The sequence below is a fragment of the Synchiropus splendidus genome, chromosome 4, assembly GCF_027744825.2.
Source record: "Synchiropus splendidus isolate RoL2022-P1 chromosome 4, RoL_Sspl_1.0, whole genome shotgun sequence".
Lineage (NCBI taxonomy): Eukaryota > Metazoa > Chordata > Actinopteri > Syngnathiformes > Callionymidae > Synchiropus > Synchiropus splendidus.
In genome coordinates, this window is record NC_071337.1 from 20,542,422 (window position 1) to 20,570,080 (window position 27,659).

The 27,659-nt window shown below is 41.3% G+C and overlaps 1 protein-coding gene across 1 annotated transcript in view; it reads right to left on the minus strand.

Annotated features, from left to right (window-relative positions):
* Nucleotides 1-209: 209 nt before the first annotated feature.
* Nucleotides 210-27,659, minus strand: part of slc41a2b (solute carrier family 41 member 2b) — a 32,724-nt gene continuing 5,274 nt past the window's right edge. The window contains exons 4-11 of the mRNA XM_053862185.1: nucleotides 26,578-26,649; nucleotides 26,178-26,322; nucleotides 23,813-23,959; nucleotides 17,668-17,815; nucleotides 16,415-16,494; nucleotides 5,332-5,463; nucleotides 4,991-5,139; nucleotides 210-1,107 (exon numbers count right to left, since the gene is read on the minus strand). Of these exons, the coding sequence (XP_053718160.1) occupies nucleotides 922-1,107; nucleotides 4,991-5,139; nucleotides 5,332-5,463; nucleotides 16,415-16,494; nucleotides 17,668-17,815; nucleotides 23,813-23,959; nucleotides 26,178-26,322; nucleotides 26,578-26,649 (1,059 nt within the window). The 3' untranslated portion in view covers nucleotides 210-921. The remainder of the gene's footprint in view (nucleotides 1,108-4,990; nucleotides 5,140-5,331; nucleotides 5,464-16,414; nucleotides 16,495-17,667; nucleotides 17,816-23,812; nucleotides 23,960-26,177; nucleotides 26,323-26,577; nucleotides 26,650-27,659) is intronic.

The following is a 27,659-nucleotide window of genomic DNA, read 5'->3' on the forward strand; positions in this document are numbered from 1 at the left end:
CGTATTCAATAACTCAAAAACAAATAAATGAGTTTTGAAAGAAATGCCTCAGAAAAAATTAAAAGAGAAAAGAAACAGTTCTTTTTCAAAATCCAAATTGATTTTGTTTTTCTACTGGCATTTTAAGTTTCCTCATAATACTTAATATTTTGACTACGATTTCAACACCAATGGTGTACAATGGGCTGTTTGTATCTAGATTTAAAGTATAAACACTTCAGTTCTGCTCTTAATATATAATTCTTAACATCATCTTTGTATGTTGAGAATATATTTGGTACCAACTCAAAGTATTTAAACTTAAAAAAAAAAGGATTTCTAAAAATTTGTTTATACAATTTGTAATCTTCAGACCATTTAAAATAATTCTTATTTGTAGGATAAAAAGTTTATACAATGTCACTATCAAAGACAAATGTTATACATAAATAGAACTTGAAGGCTGTTACAATTATTTTTCTTCTGCGTTACCATTCCCAGTCAGTCATTTGTCTCACCAGACCTCACCTATCGGTACAGAGAAAAGACTTGAAGAATCCAAAACCTCAACACACCTCTGGATGAGAACCCAGAAATAACTTCACACATGTGTTTCCAAGTTTAATAACAACATAAACAAAGTGATAATCCCACCAAAAGAAGTCATGCTCTTGTTCCCTTTCGTTGCTGGTAGAGACGATGCTACAGAGGAGACGACGTGTCTGCTGGTGTCATCCTGCTCCAGGGGAATAAATAAAAGGGCCTTTGGTGCAAATGACGCAGATTAAATCTCAAATGAGAAGAGTCTTCGTGGGATCAGAGTCTGTGCAGAGTAGAAAAAAAAACAAAAAACAAGTCCATCCAAAACCGTCATGCGCTTGGAACAGCACGGAAAAGTGCTACAGAGTCCGGCCACATCCGCAGAGAAGCGGACGTGTCACGTCAGTCTCCCACGTCACTGTCCTGATCGCCGATCACCCACAGGAAGTGGAAGCTGAGGGCCAGCAGGGCGGTGCCCAGCAGATCCCCCAGCGCGGTCAGGTAGGGGATGGAGAAACTGTCCGGGTCTTTTCCACTGCGCCACATGGAGTGGACCATCCAGTCTGCGATGCACAACAACAGCAACACCTGCAGGACAGGTGGGGAAGACGCTTCAGTCCAGGTGAACTTGAACATTTAGTGGATGTTCAATACTGGAGTCCAGACCTCTGCTACTACAGCTGCTGCAGCCACTTCTAGAACCAACCAACTTTGACCACTACTGCTGCTAATGCTAATATGACTCACTAAAATAACTCCCAATGATAGAAACTAGTACAATAACAACTGCAACTACTACTCCTGCCTCCTGTCACTGCCTCTACTCCAACTACTGCAGTACTCTTCAAACTGCTCGTGGCCTGGAACAGTCCCATTGAAGAGTTTGGGACACCTCAAGGCAGTTTAGTTGGTGCTTAAATTTCATAACGTCGTATTCTGTTTCAAGTCGGCAGAAGGGCCGAGAATAAACATCCTTTTGGTGGAGTGCATTCTCACAGGTGCGATATCGCTTTATTGTGGCAGGAGCAGAGATGAGGAGGAGTAATGAAGCCGAGCCGCGACTCCGTGATTCATACGTTTGCATGCATGAGCAGATCAGCGCGGAGAGAGAAGGAGAAGTCTATTAAAAGATAAGGACGAGTCTATAATTTACAGTGAAAATGAGCCGTCCCAGGCCGGAAGAGCCCACCACATGAAAACAAACCCAAAAAAAAAAGAGGATCCAGGAGTGTTGAAGGCTTTGTGCGTATGATGAGCAGCAGAATCTCACCGAGAAGGAGAGAGATCTGTGACGATGAGGTCATTATTTATTAACTGCTAATGCTTCCTGACACATGATTCAGTTGGATCAGTGACAGTCTGGGAAAACGCAGTCTGCCTTACCTCCAATCCCTGAGGACTGGCGTCACTGAAGTTTAAACTCATGAATTAAAACAAGAAAAAAAAGACTTGAAAAACTGCCAGGTGGCAATATTCCATGTAACAGAATATATATATATTTTAAAATATATAAAACCATATTGTGTAATTTAGGGAGTAACATTTCCCCGTATTTATTCTCCCTGAACAACGTGACACTCTTTTTGGCCCCTAAGGTATAAAACACACCCGTGATATTGAATTGAGACAATAAATAACGTCGACAAGCAAACTCTTCTAATATTTACTGAAGGAAAAATGCTCAGGTTTGTAGAATCTTAAGAGCAATATTACTTGTTATTAGTCAAAGAACCAATCTGATATAGAAAAATGACCATAAGAAGAATTTCAACGCACCATGAAAAGGAAGTCAGATGAAAGTCATGTGCACCAAAGCCAAACCAAATCAGCCATTAAAAGACTAAAAAGCATTTCAACAAGAAAAACAATGGCACATCATCACCATCAGCGTAAGTGAAGCAGAAGAGTCATTGTGACACACGAACGACACAAGCGCACAGACTCTGACTGAGGATTTCACAAGCCAGCGCGTCTGTGTTTTGCCTTTAAATCACAGCGACAGGCTGAACGCTCCCTTAGTTGTTGCAACTTCACCTGGTCCCTGAAAAGCACTACATCATTCACGGCGAGCAACTTTCTGTCCGGAATATTAACTCGGCAGAGCATTTGCATGCAAAGTGGCGCTGTCAGGTTGGCAGGGACGTGGACGCACTCCATTTCTCATCTCTCATGAGTCAGCCACAGATATTAGCTGCACAACAGCTGATGTTAAGTAAAAGAAAACCAACAACCATATGAAAAGAACAAGCGGTAAGTAGCTTTGCTTCCTGTTGTTTATCCCTTCATATATTTTGGAACAGGAAATGAAAGTGCCCACCCTTTTGTGTGGCCATGAATAGAAGTGAAATAAAAGATGGCTGACCTCCTCACTCTGTATTTAGAGGGACCTGGGTCTGCTGTGTGAGGATGCTTGATTCTTAAATACATGTTACATTAGATTAGATAACCTTTATTAGTCCCACAGTGGGGGAATTATTGAAGATATAAAAGACGAACGCTACACATGAAAGATTAACAAACATGTAATGCTGTAAAAACAAAAACACTAGACAAATACATAAATGCTACAAACAAAATATCATGACACAATTACATAAAGTTATTCCACCACTACCACCACCACCACCACCACCACCACCACCACCACCACCACCACTACTACTACTACTACTACTACTACTACTACTACTACTACTACTACTACTAATAATAATAATAATAATAATAATATGTATATATTATACATACACACATATAAAACCATAAAAGTAGTCATTGTCCACTACAGCAGACAAAGAGACCTCGTGAGTGTCCAGGCACAGAACGTCAAAGTTAACCATGGTATTCAAAGGACAAGAAAGACATGAGCTGTGCTGTTTATCAGATGTGCCAACACTCAAATTAAATACTCATGGAACACAATGAAACCCATGAGCTCAGTGCTACCGTAATGTAGCATCACAGCTAACACCTAATACAGACCGAGTGTGGATGCTACACAGGGAACTTTGGAATGAATATTTGTGTTTTTTCCATTGAAATAATGGCTATTGTGCACAAATATTATAAAATATATTGTCATACTTGACATACTACTTGTCACACAAGATCACGATAAATCGTATTGTCACACCTTATCGCTGCCAATACACAGCTCTAATGTTGTTATTTAAGTTGTCTTCTGTCTGTCAAGCATTTTGTGAAATGTGTTCTGAAACCTTCAGGTCCAGGTCAAGGTGAAGACAACTTTCACTGCAGGCTGTCAGTGGTACTTTATTGTCAATAAATGCACTTGTGGAATGTGGGGTGGGACTGGAGGCATTTAGCATTGACACACTTTTGCCAGCTGAGGCGCCAAATACCAAAACCAACTACGAAGTGCTACTTTAAGGTGCCAATATTTCACCCGCATTAAAACGGATTAAAATTCACAGCAAGCCCTTTTTAATCAAACCACCGTCTTCATTTTAAGGCAGATTTATAACGTTGTTCTCTCTGATGGATGATTAAAAGTTCACAACCAATTGCGAGCGTCTCTGTTTACAGCGGCAGATAAAAGTCGTGGCTGTGAAATGATTCACGGGACAAAACGACATCAGTTCACCAGACTGTCGATTAGAGCCGTCTGTCGCCGTTTAATAAGCTTCCTGATTTATTTCCCACTATTTTCATAACCGCACACATGGCTAACTGGCACATTAAATGAAATGTCAGCCATGGAGAATCACGAGCCTCGACTCCACATCCTGAAACAGTCAAATATTGGTTGGATGAGACGGTCGGACCGGATAATGAGAGTGACAGAAATGTTTATTTGCCTTGTTGGAGGCACAAGGTGCGTGTTGTGTCGCTGCAGGTGAGGACACGCACACGCACACGCACACGCACACGCACACGCACACACACACACACACACACACACACGACACTGAGAGCAGAAGTCAGTAGCCAGCGCTGAGAAACATACCCGATCATCACGTTGCTCATTTGCTAATAAGCATCTCAAACGCGACTGCAAATATTCAGCATTATAATTCACAGTACCCAGGAAGAGCTTCATTCAGGGGATCATTGATGGATTGAGGAAGCAAAGAAGAATGAAATGAAGGACATGTAAATGAGTGACAACACTGACTGTAAATGAAGTCGGTGCAAAATATAAAAATAAACATACTGTGAAATTTTTTTTTTTTCTTTGCCACTTAATAATTCTGGTTATTATTCTGACATTTACTGTTACCAAGGTAACTACACATTATCTGGAGTGGTGACAGAAAGTAGCCCGTCAGCAGCCACTAGTGAATTTGTGTTGTGTTGAAGGACACTTGCCGACTGAACGGATCGACCCACCGGTCCGTGCTTCACAGATAATGAGACCACTCCGTTTCCCGAGCCCACAGAGTGAGCAACGCTCGAAGACTCTCAGGAGGGTCAGAGGTTCTGTGTTGGGGGAGGAAAGGTGAAGACACACCTGCAGCAGAGCAGCAGCCAGGTAAACGGACATGAAGATGGGAGTCAGCGTGGTGTGTCCGCTCTTCATCAGGTGGATGGTGTAGAGGAATATCAGGTGCCCGGGAACGACCAGAAGCAGGAGAACCTGGGCCGAGCGATGATTAGCACCTAAAAAAAGAAAAAAAGAAAAGTTACAATTGAGAACCTTCATGTTATTATTGTCTGAATATTCCTGTCTATGAATATGTTATCATTGTTGTGGCTTATTCAACCACAGTGTCTCACGTTCAAGAAGCTCCAGTGCATCAAAGTTTATTCACACACTGCTCCTGCAGTCATAAAGGAGGATGTTGTGCTGACCTGTGCCGAAGAAAGTGCGGCAGGGATAGTAGCAGCCTTTGGCCTCGTCTGGGACTTCTCCAGGAGCACAGTGGAAATGGAGGTGAGTGGAGATCCGACTGGACTGGATGGCAACCAGATTTCCTCCAATACCTGGATGACAGACATATTAGTGGGGCCATTGTATTATACTGGGCAGCATGGGATAAAACAATTGTCCCGATAAATTTGGCTGATAGCCATAAAAAAAATCATCATGATTTTTTTTAGCGGAACACATTCTCTCCTGAAATCCCTTCGGTTTTGCATTATGGGAGTCCACCACCAATACACATCATTTTAAAAAGCACTATGGAAATAAAGCCTCATATATGTTTGTGTTTACATATCAGTGTAGAGATGGGCAACATTGTCGTGTTTGTGACCTCACAGACTGTGATCTGTCAGTTTTATTTTGGGGTTGAACTGTGGCTTTGTGAGACAGTGCTCCGAGGTGGTTGGAGCTTTACAGTGGCTGGTGAAAGATGTGGCGGAGATGTTGCGTGAATACTCCCAGTAAGATCAACATCTGTTAACATTGTTGCCTTGTGATGATATAATAAGGAGAACATAGTCAAGGCAGGGAGCAGTTTTTGCCTGAGAGGCAGCTCTGCGGGAATCTCTGCATGTGTCGATCGCTGATATGATCCAAGTCAGACAACCACATTTGCAGACACATTTGGACCACGCAATCCAACAAAACCAACACTGACTCAGAGTCTCAGAGTCCAGCAGCATCATTATGGAGGGTATCTTGATAAACAATACATTTAAAACAATAACTGTGAACCCAAGTCACCCAGACTAGTGCTGTAGTACTCGGCCTTGAATGGCCTCGGTCTCAAGACCAGTCTGAAGACCATTTTTTTAGTGCCTTGTTCTGGTCTTTGTCTGGAATGCATTTCAACACAGTCTTGTCTTGGTCTCAGACTAAGCGGACTCTGCATTTCTATTCAAGACCAGTCAAAACCAACAAGTAGTAAATTGTCATTATTGGAACGAATACTTGGTAAAAAAGGCTTTTTCTTCAGTTTTGTTGTGTGGGGTCTGATCCACAAAACGGCCACAGTGGGCGCCGGTTTTTAAAAGCATCTGTTTGCTTTTGTTCAGGGAGGTTTTTCACTACACAATGGCCAGGGTTTCCACTACTCTGAATGTACTTGAAAGTCTTATAACATTGAAATTCTTATACAAATATTTTCAAGACATTAAAAGAGCTTTAGTTTAAATCAGGTGATATAAAAACTTGAATATAGCCATCATCGTGATTTATTGTGTCAAACTGAGGCAAAATAAACAATATTTTGTTGTTTAAATGCATGTATGGGTCCATCATTTGATTCAGTAATATACCAAATTCATTCAAATTGAAAAATGTGGCTTCTTGTGGCAAATGTTTTTATACCATTAAACTGCGATTAATTGAAATTAAGTAATCGAATCCCACCATCGAATCCTATATATATATATATATACAATACAATTGTAAGTAGAACTCTGTATCTGCCTCTTAATTTAATGAAATTCTCAAATATATAATTCCTGATCTTCCATCAATAACTATTGCATGAACAGTTGAAGATTAAAATAAGAATCAAGTTGCACATCAAAATCAACACATCACTAGAGTTTCTGTCAGAAAGCTCAAACAATGCAAGTCCCCTTCAGTGTCAGGCAGACAAACAGAATATACAAAGCCGAGTCTGGACCAGCAACACAAAAAAACATGTTCAAAAGGGACCCAGATAACACAGACAAGCTGTTCCCACAGGGAGTCAAACCCACGCACGCACAAGGAGAGTGTACAAACTCCACAGAGAGAGGTTTTAAAGCTGGAATCAAACCTGCAACCTTCTCGCTACCCCAGCGCTCCCTGAATTGTAACATTTCAAACCTGGAAAAAAAGGTGGAAAAAGCTCGACTCAGCAAAAGTGACAGGAATAGGACGCTGCTAAAATGCCTTTCGCATCATAAGAATGGAGACATACTCTTGTTATTCCACTCTGACGTTACACCATACATCAAGCTCAGCTTCTGGTAGTCTGGAAGTTTAATTTCCTCGGTGTCAGAATTAAATTAGCATGGAGCAGATGAGCAGTCAGGAGAATGTGGGACGCCATCTGCCCTGATAAAACACCGGCCGTGTTACATTCACATGCTGCACTGATCACGCTTTTCCCTTTAGCAAGTAAAACACAGAGCGGATTCCTGCGTCTTTCATCCGTGTTGCCACAGTCTGGTGACGAAGCTCCGCAGGAGGAAACTGGAGAACACTGACACCAACAAGCAGCAGCAGACAGAGAAAACAGAGAAACTCTGACAAACAACAAAAGGTTTTGGCGAGGTGCGTTTGTGTATCTAAAATTGCTCGGGGTGGAACTGAGCGATGCTTGAAAATAGATTTGTTTATTACGCGCCATAAAAAAAGGCATAAATGAAACGACTGCGGTGCAGAAGTGAGGTGGAAGCCGCATAAGAGCGGATCATAAAAATGAAAGTCGCCGACACCATCAAGAGCAATTAGTGCGGCGAGTGTGATGGATAAGAGGCATGAGCCCCTGCAGGGAGTGTCGACTTCAGTTCATCTAGCCAGGGTCTTTGTTCGTCTGTTGACATTTTACAGGAGCAACGTCGTCCCCTGAACATTCATTACTGGAGAGTAATATCAGAGTCATAATAGGGCTTTAATTTACACTGGGAGTCCATATCTCATAACATTCCACGCATCGCATATTGTAGCATTTGACAGACCTATGGTTCACATAAACATCCGCACAAAAACACTTCATAGTGCTTCATAAGGTGTTGGAATGTGATTAATTCTTCAATTTCAACCTTGTATTTTATTCCTTAATGCTGCAACATGACCAGTACGCACTTTAAATGTATAGCTATAAATACATTAAAACCATTTGAAATAGTGAAATACGTTTTGGAATAAGTTGTAATGGGCTGGATGGAATTTTGTGTATTTAAATTGAAGATTTTCTTTCCATTTATCTATCTATCCAGGTAATACCAGCATTTTTTTGTGTGCCAACCTTAAAACAAACAAACAGAAGAACATACATGAATGCATCTGTAGCTATGACTACACTGTATATTTTTTCATTTTTAAAAGGGGGAGGTTTTATGGGCACATCAGGTGAGGCCCACCAGACACACCTGTGATGTCTTCCACCCCTGAGGCTCATGAAGGGGGTTAGGTTTAAACGCTCACTTTGCAAGGCTCAGTTTGTTGCTTGCCTTTGAATAAACACCACTTATTGACTATTCATGACAGTTTTGAATGAAAGATTTTTTTTGTGTGTTTTCTGCTCTCCCACAATTATGTGAGTCCAATAATCTAATTTGGTCATAATTTCAGTTTTGTCTATCCATCCTGGGTTGCTTTAGTGGGTAGCTTGGATAGTTTTAGAGGTACCGTAATTTCCGGACTATAAACCGCTGCTTTTCTTCTCGTGGTCTGAACCCTGCAGCTCATACAACAATATAAGGATTTTGACAGGCAAAAGAGCGTCTTGCTGCCAAAATATTGAGCCTTGTCACATGAAACCGATGAAATGACAGGCGTCTTATATACCTTATTAAAATGCTCTATATGCTCCTGCGGGTCCGTAACTCACAACCAACAGAGCCGATCTCCTGGAGGACTGGAGACGAGAAGCAGCAGCTGAGACCGGCAGTGGTGTTGGAACTTTAAAAAACTTAAACTTTAATAGGACTCCAATGTCAATAAATGACGTGACAAGTTCATGATTCAAGTTCAGAACATTGCTGGGTTTGTTTCATGAGTCAGTCTTGATGCTGGACCCTATTTTCAAAACAAGTTTAGATGATGCAGCATATGTATGAACAAATTTAGTGGGTGCGGCTAATATTCTGGTGTGCTCTACAGATCAGGATTTAGAGTAACAAATGTCCGGGTACGAGTGTGATCCAGAGTCGGTGGACAGAGAAGCTAAAAGATTGTAGTCCCATGGTGGACAGATGGGCAGGTGGAACTGAGAGAAGGGCACCAGATGAGAACCTTAGCTACAGAGGGTGTGTTGGGAAGGAGAAGTTTGCTGAGTCGCGGAGGCTTCGATTTCAAAATGAATCTAAAGCAGACCACGAGCCAGTGAAGCTATTAAGATATTACAGTGCCGAAACTTACGCTGAACAAAACAAGACCATTCATTCATTAAATTTGGTTCCCCTACCCATTTCTGTCCCATCTGATTCAATATCGCCCACGGTATATTGAACTGCAAGTATATGAAACGTTCCCCAGCAGGAATTGAGAAGGGATTCATCCCCGTAGTCTTGTTTTAGATGATCAAACCTGGAAAATCTCCAACATGAAGATGACCAGGAGGCATGCCCTTCCTCGTGTCTTTCTGTGCAGCGACACACAGCTTTCTAAAAAAAAAAAGAAGCAGATTTCTTGTATTTCTCCAGCAGACTTCTAAGACGCCAGGACGTGAGTTCTCTCAATTACTCTCTTGCTGTTTAATTTCCTCCTGTCTTCCATGTCAACATTCACCGAGAGTGCATGAATGAGAGGACTTGATTGTATCTAATCATGAAAATGTAGAATCGGCCAAATGCTTTTTCACCTCATTGCATCAGAATGGCTCATTCCCCGGTGAGCCGTGTTTCAGCTTTCATTTCAATCCCCACATAAACGCATTTTCATGTTTGTTTTTCCAAAAATGAAAAAGGCCTCAAATGAGTAGATAAAGTCATCCATCTAAAGTTGCAAGTGTTGGACCCAGTAATGCACTGCACTTCATTCATTCTATGCTATGAAGGGAAAAAAAAACTTATAATATACTATAAAAGCTTTGCACAAACCAGTAGACAAGCACATAATCATTTTTTTTTTTTTGATATCAGTATATATGGAGCATAAGTTTCATCTGTACGAAAAAAGACCCAGAAACTACAGTCATATCGCCCTGTTTTATTGGAGCATCACAGTCTTGCTGCTATTGGCCAACTTGTTTTTGTAAAAACAGTCATCAACCTGCTGGAAGTAGAAGTAGTCCTGGGCATCTGAATACTGGAAACAAGCACATATCTGTATTCCAGATTTCAAAGTGTTTCAGATGAAGCACCACAGCACTTGCTGCACCACAAAAGCGTGTTGGTTCACGGCCCAAGAAAGCGATGTTTATAGTTCACCTAGAAAGAATATTCTAGTTTGAGCGCCGAAACCAATAGGAAATTCAGGTCTGCTACAATAAATGAATACTGGGTGTCCGTTTTCTTTGCCAGTTGCCGCCAAACGTGACCTTAGATAAAACAGAAAATACAATGGATGGATGTAAATTACACAGACCAGGATTATGCTTTGTCTAGAGTCTATTTTAAATCCAGCAACTGATAAATATATTGATTATTATAAGACGAGAGGGGATTTTCAGGGATTTTCTCTTCACACCGTGACCTGATGTAAAACAAATGGAATAAATGGATGGAAGAATGGATGGGCTTTGTTCTTTCAGCGGAAGGTTTTTGCAAAAGGTATTAAATTAATCACAATGTGATAACACAAGTCATATTTAATTTAGGTACTTTCAAGTCCCAGTTCTGGATAAAGAGGGGTCTGCACCACGGCATGCAGGCTTTTATCACAGTTGACTTTGGTCAAAGGGGCGATTTGGACTCCCGTGGGGTGGTCCAAAATCTAGGAGAACTCTGAACAAAATACCTGGCGGACTGTTATAGCACATAGCAACACTTTATTTGACCTTGTCCTTTCTTGGGGGTTGACTGCTGTCTGGGGTGAATGGGGGACACTACTACACACTCAGCAGGGGCGTGGCAGTACAGCAGCAGAGGTTTGAGGGTGATTTGGCTTATTCAGGTCACTGGGTTTGACAGTCGGGGAAGGATAAGGAGGGTGAGGATGTCTGGGCTTCAGTAAAGCTACAGGCTATTTGAGTATTTGGGGGGTACGTGCCCCCTAAGAGAGAAGGAATTGACGTGACATGAAAAATTCACCAGATTAAGCGTGGTGATGGAAAGACACAAGGAGATGAGATGTGCAGCACAAAGATGGGAAGGCAGACAGCGCAAAACAAGGCAAATACACAAAAGTGACGAGTCAGGATTTAAAGATGCGTGATGTGAAGCGAAAACAAAAATAAAGTGCTGTAATATATGTCAGATCTCCTTGGTTATGGGACAAAACTCATTCTTTATAACTCAACGGTACCAACAGGAAGGAGAATGGCTATATGAATAGGAAATATGAGAGACAAGAAAACAGGAAATGAAAGCTCTTTTCATTCATTTCATTGTGTAAGAATGTATTCATTTCACACAACACACCAAAATGAGATGCTTGTAAATAAGACGGAGGAACAGAGGAAAGTACCATCCGTCACACTGACCCTGACAGACAAGTCCAATGAAGTTAGCGCTAAATCCCCGCTAGCGGCACATCTCTTTTGGGGTCCACTCACCAGCTCAAGGGTGCTGCATCAATGAGGACATCTTCATGTTGAAGTGACTCCTTTGTAATTGTATTTGCTATTAATGTGACATACTGGATCAGTGATGACAAACAAATGCAATTACATCGATTGAAGACAATTAAATTAGGTCGCCGTCCCATCAATTAGAAGGGACACATCAAATGCCATTAGGTGCTCTAACTGAAGGCGCCTAGCAGCTATCGTTCTGAGGACCTGCCACAAGAATCTCACTGACTTTAAGTGATCGTTGCAACATCATTAGCTTCGTATTTTTGATGGATTCTGAGGGAACCTAGCGAGCTGTGGAGGGGGACTACTGACCGCCCACAGGAGAAATGTAAGGCGTATCATTTTAATGTTTATTTTAGTGTTTAGTTTAATGTTGCAACAAAAGAACTACACTTTCACTCAGTGACATATTGCTGATTTTGCTCGCAGTTATAATAAGGAGCTGCACTTTGTCCCCTGTGCACTGCCAACTTGCTTTTCATCATTCATCAGACTCAATGCTGTACCCCGAATTACATTTTTTAAAGACTGTTCACAGGAATCAGCGACCTTCCTAGAGGGTTCAGACTATGGCGGATACCTGCTGTCACATAGACTGTGCCACTGACGTCAGAAAGCAAGTGAGATCCTCTTTCATTTGACGGATGGGTGCCTGTTCTGCCTGGCCCATCTCGCCTGGTGACGCTTCAGTAACAGAATAAAATTCAAAGTCCACAAATACGGCTTTGTTCTGCTTTGAAACCTTGCCAGACACACTTTAATGTTATGGACCGCTTTCCTGCATGAACAACTCACTCAACTCCAACTTGACCTGAATTCCAACGGCAGGCTACAAATAATAGAACACCTTATATCGCCATGAGTGGCAGCGGCACAGGTTTGCCTTGGTTGACTTGCATTCATTCTAGCAATGACAGCGCCGTGCTGCAACCACGCTTGGTGTGAGTTGGGGAGTTCTATACTCCTCTATCAAAACAATACTTGGTAATCGGTGGAGAAACTTTCCTGCCCGTTTGTACACATCTGAGGTGGAATTTTGGACCAGTCCTCTTTGTAGATCCTCGCCATATCTTTCAGGTTTTGAATCAGCAACTAAATGCTGCTGCTTCATCCACATTTTCCCTCGCCTACTACAGGACCTTTAATGTATTGTTTCGTTGTCGCCTGCGCAGTATAATTGGAGTCGTGCAGGACAATCCATCCACAACCAATTTGAGGTTTCCTGGTTGAGAGGAGGTTGTCCCTTACAGCATAAGGGCCCATCCATCTAACCCTCAATGTGACAAGGCTGACCTGCTCCTCTTAGCAGAGAAACTGTCATGTTTGCACCGTCTGTTTCTATATCTGTTGTATTTCCTCCGCGCTCCTTCCACGAACCTTTACTTTGTTATTCTCCCTCGTTTCTGTTTCCTGTATCTCCTCTACCTTCACAGGGATACGCAGCTGGCGCACATTCCGCTAATTCTCCTTCCATGGAGATATTCTTCCCGACGCCAGCTACGTGTGCCAGATGGTAGCGTTTTGTCTCCACTCAGTTAAAGCTCTCCCAAGACTTCCATGTTCTTGCTCCAAACTCTGTTCTCTCCAAATTCTTTGCACACTTGAATCCTTATTCAGCCGTAACTTTCTTCCCTCGCTCTTCGTCGTTCCACTCTCGTTTCCCTTCTATCTATTCAGTCCGCATGTGAGCAGTTTTATCAGTCTCACTTTTTAGTTACATAATTCTGTGAAGTTTAACCCTCGTGTGCGTGTGTGTAGTCACCACCGCCAAGAGCTTTCAGTTTGCCGCCACCGGGGTTTGCTTTTCTGTTCTCCCAATTTCAGCAGGACGTTGATTCTAATCCGCCTCACTTGTTTTTCCAGATTCTCCCCATTCCATGTGTGTTGATCCCGGTCCGCGTTTTGGCTTCCGGCGCCCTTAGTTTCCAGCACTTGTCTGTCTATATCGTTTACTCCATCTACGATTAAATTGAATAATTTCATCTTGTTGTTCATGTCACCTGTCAACCAACACAAATTGCACTTGGGTCCATCCACTCGCCACCATGACAGAAACACCCCAAAAGCCTAATACTTCCACCTCCACCAGGTGATGGTGTTATTACGCCAGGGTCTCTGCTACATGTAAATGAACGTGGCGCACCACCACGGCTGAAATGAGAACCGCCGCACCCCCAGAAAAAACTGTTTTAAAACATCTGGTGGAGACAGTGAAACAAATGGATAACGCATCATGGATGTGGACGTGAATGACTGATTTCGGCGCATTTTTCACAGAAACATCACAATGACTGAAAGTTGGTACTTCTCATGGTTAAAAATTCAATGAATGTCAAAACCTCTGTTTCATTGCTTCTCTCGCATCTTAAATAGTTGGATTCCGTTCCAAATTCCGTCGTATCAGGAACCTAGCATACTGCGGTCTACTTATATCTCTACATTTATTATGCGGTTCAAGTTCTTTGCTTGATTTCATCAGATGTTTTGCATTAAAAAAGAACGATATTCCATATTAAATTCCCAGAGGCAATGCAAAATAAAAATGCTGGAGGTATTAACTGACAAAACATTCTTTTGTTTTGGCCCATGCCGGCAAAAGGAATAGCTTACTGAGTAGCTATTTTGACACAGACAGACACATGAATTTCCCAGCTGTCAGAACCTCCCTGTGCGCATGATGTGTTTTGTCTAAAAACCAATTAGAGGCAGAATCGCCGTCCATCTGGTTAAATGTCTCTCATTAGTGCCTCTTAATTAAAAGCCCAGCTCTGGTTGTGAAGGTGTCAGAGCTCCGGCAACTGTAGCTGAGACCATTAGCAGCAGGAACTGGGTGTCGAGATGAAGATGAAACACCGGTGCCTTAACATGTTGGGAGTCAGACAGCAGCAGGACACTTCAGCGGGTCTCATTTTTTTTTTTTTTTTTTTTTTTTTTTTTTAAACACACAGCATTTTGAGTCTTATTCAGCGGCCTTCATTTATCAAGCAGCTGCTGACTGAATGCTCTTGTTTCTCCTGTTTTCACATTCATTCATTCACCCCTGGGAGTGTGGTGACACAAGACAAATAGACTCTGTGAAGCTTCATCTGCTGGTGAGTCAACACTGCGCTGCGCTTCAGTCAAAGAACAACAGAAAAAGTCGATTACCTTGTGACTACAATTTCTTTAAACAAGTTGTCACAAATGGCAGACGTAAGTCACCTCACTTGCCCAGGAGACCACTGAAAATTCCATCACAATAATAGCGAGCGCTGCTTTAGCATTGCATCCATTGTTTGCAAAAGCTCTGTCCACTGAATGTAAGTGAGTGGAGAAAATCTGTCAACTTATTTCAGTTGAAATAGCATGAATTCAAATGAAGATGGATTGAAGATGGATGGGAGATTCGCACTCAAAAGGGCACTCACCGGCACTTTAAAGATTTCCACATATGCATCAGTCAAAATAGTTCAAACTCTTGGACAAAACACATGTACAAAAGTCACATTGTGATGTGTATTTGTTTTAATTTTACTTCCACTCCATAAACTTCAATGGACAGGTGTGAGGACACTGACCGGTTTCTCACGTCAGAACTGTAAGTTGTGTTGGCTGAACCCAACGTCATTAGCAATGACACCGATCTCAAATTGCTTCCCAGACGCTGCTGAATCTTAATGCATTGACCAATATCATCATTATAAGTACGAGACATTACTGTAGTAGCAAAGACTGGCTCCATTCAACAGCTGGAGCTGCCTATCCATTCAGAATCATGAAAACAATGGCAGTGACAGATTTGAATTACAACAAAAACACCATGACGCAAACAAATCACCCAGGCTGAGGATTAGATTACAGTCTTATTTCGAAATACTTTTTTTTCATCGATCTGGAGAAGAGGAAATGCTCTCAAACCAGCCGAGACGGAGGAAAGTCATTCAGATAGAATGTTAACATGGGCACAAATCGCAGTTGGTTAGGTCAGTCTTTCACATTTATCTGATCCAAGCCAAACATGTTTTGTGTCATCTCACAGGTAGAGAAACAACGCAAGGTCCCCGCCACAGAGACTCACTCACATGCATGAGTGAAGCAGATTCACGCTCAAGAGCAACAGATTAGTTGTGGTTCAGGACGGGATTTGAAAATCCCACCACACCAAGCTTTCAGGTTAGAGTTCTGCGCTCCACTGGGGTCTGATACCATTTTAATATCTGATGAAATGACCTAGACATGGCCTTTCGGAAATATACCTACCTCGCATCTCCATAAAGCATTGGCATTCTCACGCAGCTTATCATCATCTTACTCCCTCCTTCAAGTCTAAAGAATTGTTTATGCCGCCCAGAACTCAGTTCTGTGATGTGGATATTATGCATAACATATTTCTGCTCATGATTCCATCTTGTATCATCAGCAAGCTCGCTTCAATTGAAAAAGCGATTCAAGCTGTTTTGCCACAAAGAAAAAGTGGGCCGACACAAAAGAGGCTATTATGTGAAAAGCCTGATGACAAACACAATTATTCAAACGTTTAATGGAGTGCAAATTAATAGTGCTGCAACATCCATCCACTGACAAATGGCGCCTTGAAGCAACAGAAAACTCACCATTGATTACTGGAGTGTACACCACGATTCCAGCCAAATTCGGGTCGGACACTGTTTTGTCCAGGATGAGGCCTCCAATGCTGCCAAAAGTGACACAATTAGCTCAGTAAAATTGGTTCTTGCTTGCTCTGTCATCAGGTAAACAGGTGGCTGGGAAGCTTGAACACCAACAGAATTCAATCAACATAATCAAGTTTAAATATCTATATACGATAAAACATAATGGTAGTGATTGAGAGCTAAGGAGAGAAAAAGTGAACTCTTAAAATTAATATGAAGAAATACATTTCAGTAAAACACTATACAATACGAGACAAAGAAATAAATAAAAAATAGTAGGAAAACAAGTTGTGAGCGGACAATGTACAATAGAAGAATGAGAGAAAACCAATCAATATAAAAATGGAAAAAACACATTTAAAAAGATTATTGCCAAATTATTTGTCAGGATGTTAATAGAAAATTATATAAATGTGAGATCGACATGAAATATTAGTGTACTAATATTTTACTTTGACACTTAATTCCATTAATGCTGCTGAACCATTAAAAAAATGAACAACTTCAACTGGAAGTGAATTCAAGGTGATAGATTCAAAGTCAAGATGTAAGATGTGACGAACAAATGAAACTTGGACTTCTAAAATCTAAAAAGAAAGACTTTGAAAGATATGTATCATAAACTCCAAATGGAATGAGTATTACAGAATAATTATACATAAAAGCAAAAGATAAAGATAGAAGACAGTTTTGAATTTAAACACAAAAAAGAACAGCCACAAAACAAACGAGAAAATAAATTAGTAAAGAAAAATAATGAAATAAAAATAGAAAAAAAGAAAATTTACAGACAAGTTGTAACAGCAATTAGGAAATGGGTAAGAAGATGAATGAAAGCAAAACTAATTCATCTTTTAAAATACACCAGACACAAATGTGTTTCGGATGAAAAAGGATGATCTTGTTTCAGTGGAGCACAGTTTAGAGTACCCACAGCCAGATCCTGATTTTGACAGCTCCTTTATTAAACCCTGGAGAAGTACTTTTTAACAGTGGAGTGAGTGAGTGCTTCTGCTGGCTGTACGTTTGAGGCTGCCAGGCTCCCGAGGACCTAAGGGTGCTCAGGTGCTCCAAGAGAGTGCTTCAGGGTATGACTCATTAAACAAACCAGACAGTGTGAAAGACAGACACACATTTGCTGCTCTGTCCTCTTTGAAGAGTGGACACACACACCCAGATACTAACACACTCACCTGCTGATGAGCATGGCAGTGATGACTGGCTCCCATCCGGAGTAGAGCAGGGTGCGGCTGGCCGGGTGCTTAGACGAGACGACGATCCACAGCGGGGTCAGACACATGAAGAAGGCACAAACCAGCGATGAAACGTACGGGTAGGAATCTGCAGGGAAAGGATAAGTCCACTCAGCTCTTCCAGAAAACCTCAATTCCACTTTGTAATGGGAAATGTCAACATGTTCCAGAGAGGAGGACGTGCTGCAAGGTTTGGGAAACACTGACAACATTACCTTCATAACTCACTGAGGGCAGCACCTAGATGAAGCCAGTAATTCAACAATAAAGGTGGAATTTAATTCACACTGTCTGAACTCATTTGACACTATGAAACACTGCGTTTATACACAGTGGATGGCAGGGTCTCTCTTCTGAGGACAACCCAATCATCCCCCAATCACACCAGCGGTGTTGTGTTCAGGATCGCGGCAGCACGAGGGAATTGTTGACTTGTTTTACCTCCTCACAAACCTAATAGTCAATTTTCACACGCTGCAGTTGCTGTGAGAAAGGTGTGCTATTTGGCGACACGAGGATTAATAGCTAGATGGATCCATCGGTAAGCGACCTGCAGCTCTCACAGGATTGGTTTTCAACCCGGTGTGGAGCAGCAGAGAAGAGGATCATCACCTGGAAGTCTCAGGTGGAAATGGAATTCCTCCTCTTCAACAGGATGGCGAGTGACCTTCTTCAGAGAACATTTTGAGAGTGAACGTCAGTATAATCGATTCACTGCATTGCTGAGGAGAACCAAAAAGTCCACACTGGGCAATGACAACTACATTTCTGTAGTTCCACAATACAACTCTTTCTGAAAGAGTAATTAGACGAAGGCACCTGCTCGGAGCTGCAGCCAGATGTTTGCAGCACCATTCTGCTCCAAACACTAAATAACTGTCATTAGGAAGCAGTCCAAGATTCATATCTGAAAATTCTCATCGCTGGAGGAGAGAAGCGGCTCACTGTGGCGCTATAATGGCCACCAACACACCTTTGCTGCCCAAATATGAGGTGAATAAAACGTATATCCAGTCCGTTTAATGGGGCAAATGTTTGGGAAGTGAGTGATGTTGTGCGCGGCGTCTCCCTGCTAAACTTGGCCGAGGGCCATTGTTTACTGAACCTGATGCCTCGTCATTGAGTGTCCTTGCTGCTAATGAATCAATATGAGATCAACTGATTTTTCAGACTCAGACTGGAATGTATTTTTCTAAAACGCTAGGCAGTCGCTGCCAAGTACCGCCTTTCACTGACAAATGTTGTGATGCTATTTTGGTCTAAGTTATTTTTGAACATGAAGAATGCGCGTGCAAGTGCCTTCTGTAGGGTTTTGTTCATGTTTAAATGGAAGAGGATACGTTCATGCATATTCTGAGTTCTAAATAACATTCAACAGTCATTTAACAGGGTTTTGTATGACTCCTTTCCACAGATTAAGGAGGATGTAACTTGTACTCAGTCACCGACACACCTCTCAAACAATGCATAAATATGCAATATGAAGACAAAGCGCGTCATGAGAAGTAGGTGAAGCAATACGTGAAGGGGCGATGGGCAAACCATTTCAGCTTTGCAGAATTATTTTACTCAGACGGTTTACCTAAAATGGGTTTTGAAACTGACTGCAAATGCCTGTGGTTTTTGAAGGTAAACATGAGGCTAGCGATGACACCGACTCTATCCAAAACAGCACAGAGAAGCAATCAGCAGCAAAGTTGAGGAGGTGTCAATACTTGGAGGTAAAAGACAGAGTAAGCTCCTCTGTTTAATGAAACGCATTATTTGTACTACTGACTTTTCTTAAGAGAGTTTAACATTACATTTACACAACCTTTCAGTCTTGTTTTCCGTCTCTGACCATTCACGTTGAAACACTTCATCCTTTCACAACAGCAGTAGTTGTCACAACGACATGGTACAAATAAAAAGAAAATCCTCTGTTTACATTAACCTTCTCTTCTGCCTCAAAAGCCGTTGACAAATCCCTCATTATTTGTTGATATTGCCGCTACTTCCACCACTTCAGTGCACCGCACGCTGGTGTTCAGAGCCACCAGTGACGTCACTAGGTGGCGGCGGCCATTAGCCCACTTATGAGAACCTTGTCAAAATCACAATGTTTTTAATGGTAGTAAGTGGAAACAAAATTCTGCTAATTTTTTTTGTATAGACGGGATGAAAACTAATTTTTCTCATCCCTCATAATAAACCAGTAGAGGTAGATATCGGTGGCATTTTAAGTGACTGCCAAGCAAAAGGAACAACAGAAATGGTAGTCGTGTCCCGTCATAGTTCAGAGGTGGACGGTTTACTTGGATGCTGGCAAATTAGATAAGACCACAAAAACAGAAAAACCAATCCACCCTACAGGTTGTACCCTATAAACAAGCATCATCGGCTGATGATAGAGAATGAATGAAGGCTTGTATGGCCTGGTGCTGGCTGCAGGGAGATCGACACAAGAAGGGTTGAAGCAGGGCAACTGTCTGAGACGAGGACTGACACACTGTCTAACATCTTGTGGCATAGTGGAAAGAAAGAGACAAGACCAGAAAAGACAAGGTTTCCACTACATGAAAACAAATGTGGCACATTGCTATGGCAAAATAAAAACCTTCAGAATTATAATCCTTTTTTGGATGTTACAAATATGAACTCTACATCTGTGCACATTTTGGAATATGACACCGTTCTGCAAATAATTTAGAAAAAAGGCACAATTGAGTCTTCACTCCCTGTCTGTTTTATGGAGAAGACGCACAAATAAACATACTCGCACCCATGGAATACCTCACGATTCTGACAAACCTTGTTGTCGATAGATGTTAAAATGACTTGGAAACATCAAAACAAGCAGAAAACGCAACACACGACATGGAAATAGTCATAATTATGAAGGTTTCAGGAGTGTCTTTAAAGGAAAAATCCTAAAAGACACATCATAGCAGGTGCAGATTGGAGTGGGATTTAATTCACAAGATTAAAAGCTAGCATTTTTATTATCATTGATTCAATCAAAACTTAGTTTTAGCTTTTAATCATGACAAGTAAATCTCTCGCCAATTCTCCAATCAGCAGCAGTGTGTCTCTTCATACGTCTAGCTGGAATCTGCAACTGACATCTGTCATTCCGAGGTTTCTTTCTGAATGTTTCTGTTAAAAACATGTAAAAAAAACAACATTATCATGTCCACCTCCATTATGGGTTGTGCTTTCTTGTTTTGACGTTTCTACTTTGTTTTAATACTTTTGATCACATGATATTAAGAGATCATTTTTCTGAACTCACTCATTTTCTGCTGTGGCAATGCGCCACGATCGCCAACAGTCGAACGAGTCCACAAAGGGCTGCAGTGGGAACAGGCTTTTGTTCCAACCAATCAGGTGTCTGAAGGCTGTAAACAGTCGATGTCAGTCTGCTGCTGTTTGTTTCACCTGACACCCGATTGGTTCCCCTATGTCCGCTTGTAGGGTTGGAACAAGACTCCGCACCCTGAGCAGCCTTTTGTGGATCAGTTTGACAGCCCTGGTTGACATGTAGCGGAAACCCTGAATCCTTCACCCCCAGTAAAGACTGAAAAAACAATGAATTGCGTACGTTGCTTTTAGATGGTTTGCCACGTCAACAACAAAGATTAGTGGGTGGATGTGATTCATAAATGATTTCCTCCATACATTTGATTTGAAATGCAAATTAAAACCAAGTGACTGCAGCTAAACCACTTGATTGAAGTTTAAGATCCGAGTGTCTTCTGCTGGGAGCCATATAATCATTCTATCTGTTATAATGCTAATCTCTGACATCAAAGGTTAATTTGTTTCCAGATTTCGAATCTCTTTGCTGCATCATATTAACAATTCAGCCTACAGTGTTTCCACGTATAGCTATGATATTAAGAGACATCACTGCAGCGCACTTGGCCTGCGGTATGAATTTTCTGAAGCAGAGAAATTTACATTTGTCTACATGTACATGTACAAAACTGATCAATAGCAACGTAATGCAGCATTTATTTCGCAGGCACCTTAGTAGCTTGAATCCCAAATGCTAAAAACGTATAACAACATGACAGAAAAAGCGATATAATGTCTGTGAACAATTATCCCAGCAGCCAGATACTTGTGCTCATTTGTCCACATCATAAAACACCATTCTCATGTGGATTACACAGGAAATTACACAGCACCAAAACAGTTTTCACTCAAGTCCTCATTATTGTGTTTTGTCTTGTCTGACCATTTATGTCTGAAAGAATTCAGACATTCACAGACAAACAAGACATGGTTTAGCCCACTTCATGCACCAGTCATTATTACTCATATTAGAGACATTACAGTGTTCGCTGTTTGGGTCACTGCGTGGTGGGAAGAGAATCAGGCATTTGTTCCGATTTTACAGAAAGGCTGACTGTCTAAAGCTCTTCAAACAACAGGGTCACTGTCCACACAGACTGTCCCACGACTCTGAAAATATGAACTGACAGGGGGATTCAGGGAAGTTTAAGCCCTCGGCTTTAGTCGTTTCTTTTTATAATGCAATATCTATCTTTCAAAAAGAGGCTCCAGTCCGAATAAAGGGACTTTTCAGAGGAGATGGCATATCTGTGTGCTTCACAGAGTAGAGGAAGGTGGAGCAGCAACATGTCTGGGTGTGACATGAATGTGGAATGTGTGGCCAGAGGAAAAGAGATGGTTTGTTCTGCTGCTAAAATCGGATTCCAGAGGGAGACTGAAGCGTGGGTGCCCTCTGGTGACCGTTCCGAGAAGTAGTTTAAATGAAGACACTTTTGCTTGGCTGGATTGCAGATTACGTTAATACTTCTAAAACTGATGTTTTATTAAAACTAGAGACATAGTTTCATTACTCTCTTTCACACTGCAGGAACCTTTTCAGTTCCATGAACCACTTCGCAGATTAAAAGGCTCAAGTATGCATTCGCACAGCAGGTACCAGGAACCAAATCCAACGCTTCTAGGAACCTTTTCAGTTCCACTGCAGGGCCTTTTCTTGAATTCCTATGGAAGCATTACAGCACCTCATCACAGGACAACTTTTGTAAAGCAGACACCCACAAAAGGGCCGCGCGGAGAGTCATGAGGACTGTGGTTCATGATCACATATTTAATACATGAAACAACATCTAATATCGAAGACAACAGACTACGGTTCTCATATGAGTTATGAGTTATATTAGTTGTGTGTGTCTCAATGATCCTGTAATGCTGCGGTGACGCCCCTCAGCCCCCTCTAAAGCCTGTGCGACTGCATCCAAGAAGGGGGTAATGATCGTTCTTGGTTGCTCCAGATTGTCCCCAGAACTAAAAAGGTTTCCACACTGTGAAAGAGGCTGCTATGTTCTTATGTTGATGCACTTTGCGTTGCAATTCACATAAAAGCTGAACTTAATAACACAGATAGCGAAATGAATAGATACATCTAGCTTTACATTCACCTCGATTGCATCATTTCATATTTTTCAATTAATATAATAACATTATAACACATCACAAAAGTCAGGATCAATCAGATCACTTTTTTTTGCATTTTTGCATTTTTAAGTCATCATTTTTATTCAATGCTGGTCACTGAAATATTTTGCTGAAAACAGTGGAGGAAAATATAATTAATAAAAACTGCTAAAATGTGTAATGACAAGGATATGTAAAAAAGAAAAGCCCAAATACAACACTTGCGATAAACAACAGCACAAATATTTTTGTTAAGTCAAATGACATTTGTTTTCGCAACTAACTCAAATGATTTCATGACATGTAAACCTTACAAATTCAAGATACACTTCCTTTCACATAGCAGATGTATTACATGAAATTAAGAAGCCAGGTAGTGTACATTACCAATAATAGTTTCTAATAATGTTTTGTGTTCCAGCTTTATTTATTTGACTGTGATGATCACTGCTAATCATCAATACAGTCAGAATCATCAGCAAAAGCCTTTTAGAATTCCCCACTCAGACTTGTTTGTTTCCCAAAATGATAAATACTGTTTACTGCACATTTGCAGCTTTATGACGCCAAACTGAGGAAATCACAGTCATTGGCTGTGGTGGTTTTGGTTTTAAACACAGGCTGTTTCACCTACCGAGGCACTTGTAGAGTCCCTGGCTGATCCAGGCCAGGATGGCCAGAGTGATGAGGTCACCGAAACTGGCCGCGATGGGTGTGGCCACGTTGTCTGGATTAATACCCGTCTTCTTGGAGCCCACAATCACACCCACCATGATGAACCCTGGAGATAAGATAAGCTTTCATTAACTGGTGAAGCAGTAAATCACTGAACCTGTGATCATGATACATCAGGTCCATAAAATATTCAGGGATATGATTTCAACTCCACAAAACTGTGCTTCATTAAAAATCTTCTTTTGCAGTAACTGACTGCTTAAATTTTTATTTTCTTTTTCTACTTAACCAACATCTGAAAAGGTAAGTTTATTCTTGTGAAAATGCATTTTAAATTTTAATCAAAGCACAAAAATGTGGAAATAAATGCACCATCAACTCCTTATTCCCTCACAATGATAGTCACTGAAACGGATAACTTGGTAGAGGGGATCTGGATAATGATATAACATAGGTTATACAAAGACTGTTATTAAAGATAGTGTGCACTACTGCATACTAAACACAGTGACAATACACTGTGATATACTAGGACGCTCATACTATTGCGCTGTGGTATGGTCACCCTATTTGGACAACATGAATAAAAATGACAGATTACGTCCAAAGATGCAGTCGAGAGATTACAAAATATATGATTAACATTCCACCTCTTACTGGAATACACCAAGTCACTGGTAAACAGTTAAAATTCTACAGTCGATGCTGCAGAAGTGGAAAGACGCAGACAGAGCATGCTCTTTTGGCAAATGTTTAATTTTAAAGAACTTATCTATCAATTGCGCGTATTAAAATGTGCCACTTTCTTTCTCTATGATTTGAAATATTTACATTAGAAAATGCACATGAGCCCTGCCGATTGAAAGCACTTAGTTTTCTGAGACTGAATTTTCATTCTCCCCAGCAATGCCAATCTTCTGTGATTGGTCAGATGGAAACTTTCAGCCTGCCTCTGCTGACAGCAGCTATCAAACAGGAGCGGCTCACTGTACTCTAAGGGGCTTTTCACACTGCGGATGATGCCATTTATGATGATGCCAAACTAGATGCCATATAAACTCTCCATTTGGAAGTCCAAATCTCTCAGAGCCAAAGCCTCACTTCCTCATCATTCTGCGCGCTTAGTTGTTCAGAGATGAAAATATATGTAGCTCCTGGTTTAGTGGAGCGGAGAACTGTCACCGGTGCACTTTGGACTCAAACTAATCTTATAACCATGAGTGAAGGACAAGACAGCAACGTAGATAATAGAGTCTGTCTCAAAAAATGATAATGACTGATTCTAAGTTTAATACTGGTGAAATGACAGAGCCTTGGCTCAGTTCTGTCTCTCACTCTGACTGTGATGACAGACACGTAAGTGTATTGGGGATTACTGCTCTATGTGTATGAGCGGTTGATGCGCACACACAACAGGTGTTAAATAAAAGTGTTCTATCATGCGTAAATCTGCCCCCACGGGAAAATTCAAATTACTAATCACAACAATAGTAAACTATTCAGCAGTGTTCCAAAGGGAATAACTGATAATTAATAAACATGTTTTCTGTTGTGCAGTCCCAGCAGGTTGGAAGAAACAGCCACTAGCAATATTTTGGGGCAAGAAAAATGACAGAAAATGTATACACAATACAAAAAATAAACCAAAAACATGATTCCATGCAAATAAATCAAAATAATATGAGCTTATCTGTCAATCAAATATAATAAATTTCTATTCGTGATAAATCACAAATACAGCGTAAAGTATTGTACTAACATACTATCTTATTTAAAATTGAAAAACATGAGTAATTATTTCCAGTCTTCCATGACTGTATTCTAGACAGCAAAGGCCACATTTTTATTACATTTTCTTCCACAGAGGAGAACAGAAACACATGAGTGTGAGAAGTGGAGGAGTTCCAAGCTCCATTCTTAGGACTACGGCTCCCATATAAGCGAATGAAAAGATGCCTGAATACAGACGGCTGCAATTAGCACAAACCGAAAAAGGAAGTTAAAGTCAGTAAACACAAGAAAACAGTCATATAACATCAATTCCACGCAATAGCGGGCACTCCTGTGACACAATTGGGTTCTTAAATAGCCTGATGATGACACTTCGGGAGTCTCAACTGCATCTCTAAGCTCTCCAGGTAAAATTGCCTCGACGCCGAGCAGCCAAGAGCCATTAAAGACAAGATTTGGGGGAATAACAAGAAGGAAGTTCTAAAAGGCAGACAGAAGTGACTCCGCTCCACCGCAGGGGCGTAATAAGAGTTTATTTTGAACTCGGCAGTTAGCGTGTATCTGTGAGAGTGTGTTTACTTGTGTGCGTTTACCCTGCAGCATGGAAGCGATGAAGGCCGTGGCCACACTGCTGGAGCACAGCAGCACTGCGTGGCTCATCTGGAACTTCCCCTCTGGGATCCAGCCCAGAACCACAGCTGCTACAGCTGCCATGAAGCCCACAACAGTGGCCTGGACCTGAAGGACACGAGGAACAGTTGCTGTAAAAACAGCTTATTACCGACCGGGTCGGGTTTGGTGACGCACCAGCAGAATGTCACAACATGTGGCTTTAGAACTGTTCAACAGAGATTGTGTTATCCCTTTGACAACACATACCAACTTGCAGGTAGTGACAGAGTTGTTTCTACGTTGTGTGTGTTTGTGTGTGTGCGTTCCCAAACAGTGAGTTAATGATTCACAAATAAAAAGATTGTTGATAAAAGCTGTTACCTGTTTCAGCGCCAGGTTGCCTATTATTAGATTCCACTTCTCGATGGGAGAATCCATCTTGCCAACGTTCACCTGCGTTAGATGTGAGAACAAAATATGATTCATTCATTTAGTCTTTCACAGCACTAATTAAAAGACTAATTCAATTCATTATCACAATGAAATACTGCTGTGCCCAAGAAAAAAAGGTTACAAATATTTATTTTTTTATAGTCCAAGCGCTTTTCGAGTCAGAAAACAGGTTTGTAAATATAATCAAATGAGTGAAATTCAATTCGATTTTCTTTCAATTTAAAGACAGATCAATGTAACATTGTTATTAGCCAGCGAGGACCACAATCTACACCTCAATTGTTTTAGATGACAGCTGTTCTGAGTTTTAATGGCAGTTAACTATAGCAATATTAAAAGACAGTTGTGTTTTAGTGTGAGCAGCAGGGAGGGTAATGAGCTCACAAAAGAACAGTGTGGTCTGCATGTTGACACAGAGTCGGGAATGTGGAGTAGACTTGTAAAAAGACTGAAGGGAGGAGCCAAAACAAACTCGCCTTCATCCCTTTTCTGCTTCTTTTCCCTCTTGCTGAGCTCCGCTGGAGCATAACAAATATCTGTGCCGACACCACAGTTAACCTTACTGTTAATGTAAGGATTAAGAACATTAAGACATGTTTTTAACGGGCATTATTTCATGTGTGCAGCAGCATTTACCCCTTTTCTAACACCAAGTGTATTTTGAAACCTACCTCCTACCGTTGCCACTTTACTTTCAGTACTCAGATCTAAACGTCTAAAAGCCACTACTGTAACAGTGTCCTGAAAAGAACTTCCTTAATCCTTCACATCATAAGCCCATCATACAAGATCATCATCAAGATCATCTCTTTCTTTCATAAGCTTCTGATGACCTCATATGACCATCCCACGACTGACACCATTTGTGACAACCTGCACACAGACCACAACACCAAAGGTCTGTAGGTATGTCATACATCTGTACTCCTCTATATCAGGGGTCTCAAACTTGCGGCCCACAGGACTCAACGCAATGGCCCCACGACTATAGCAGGGGTGCGGCCCCCAGA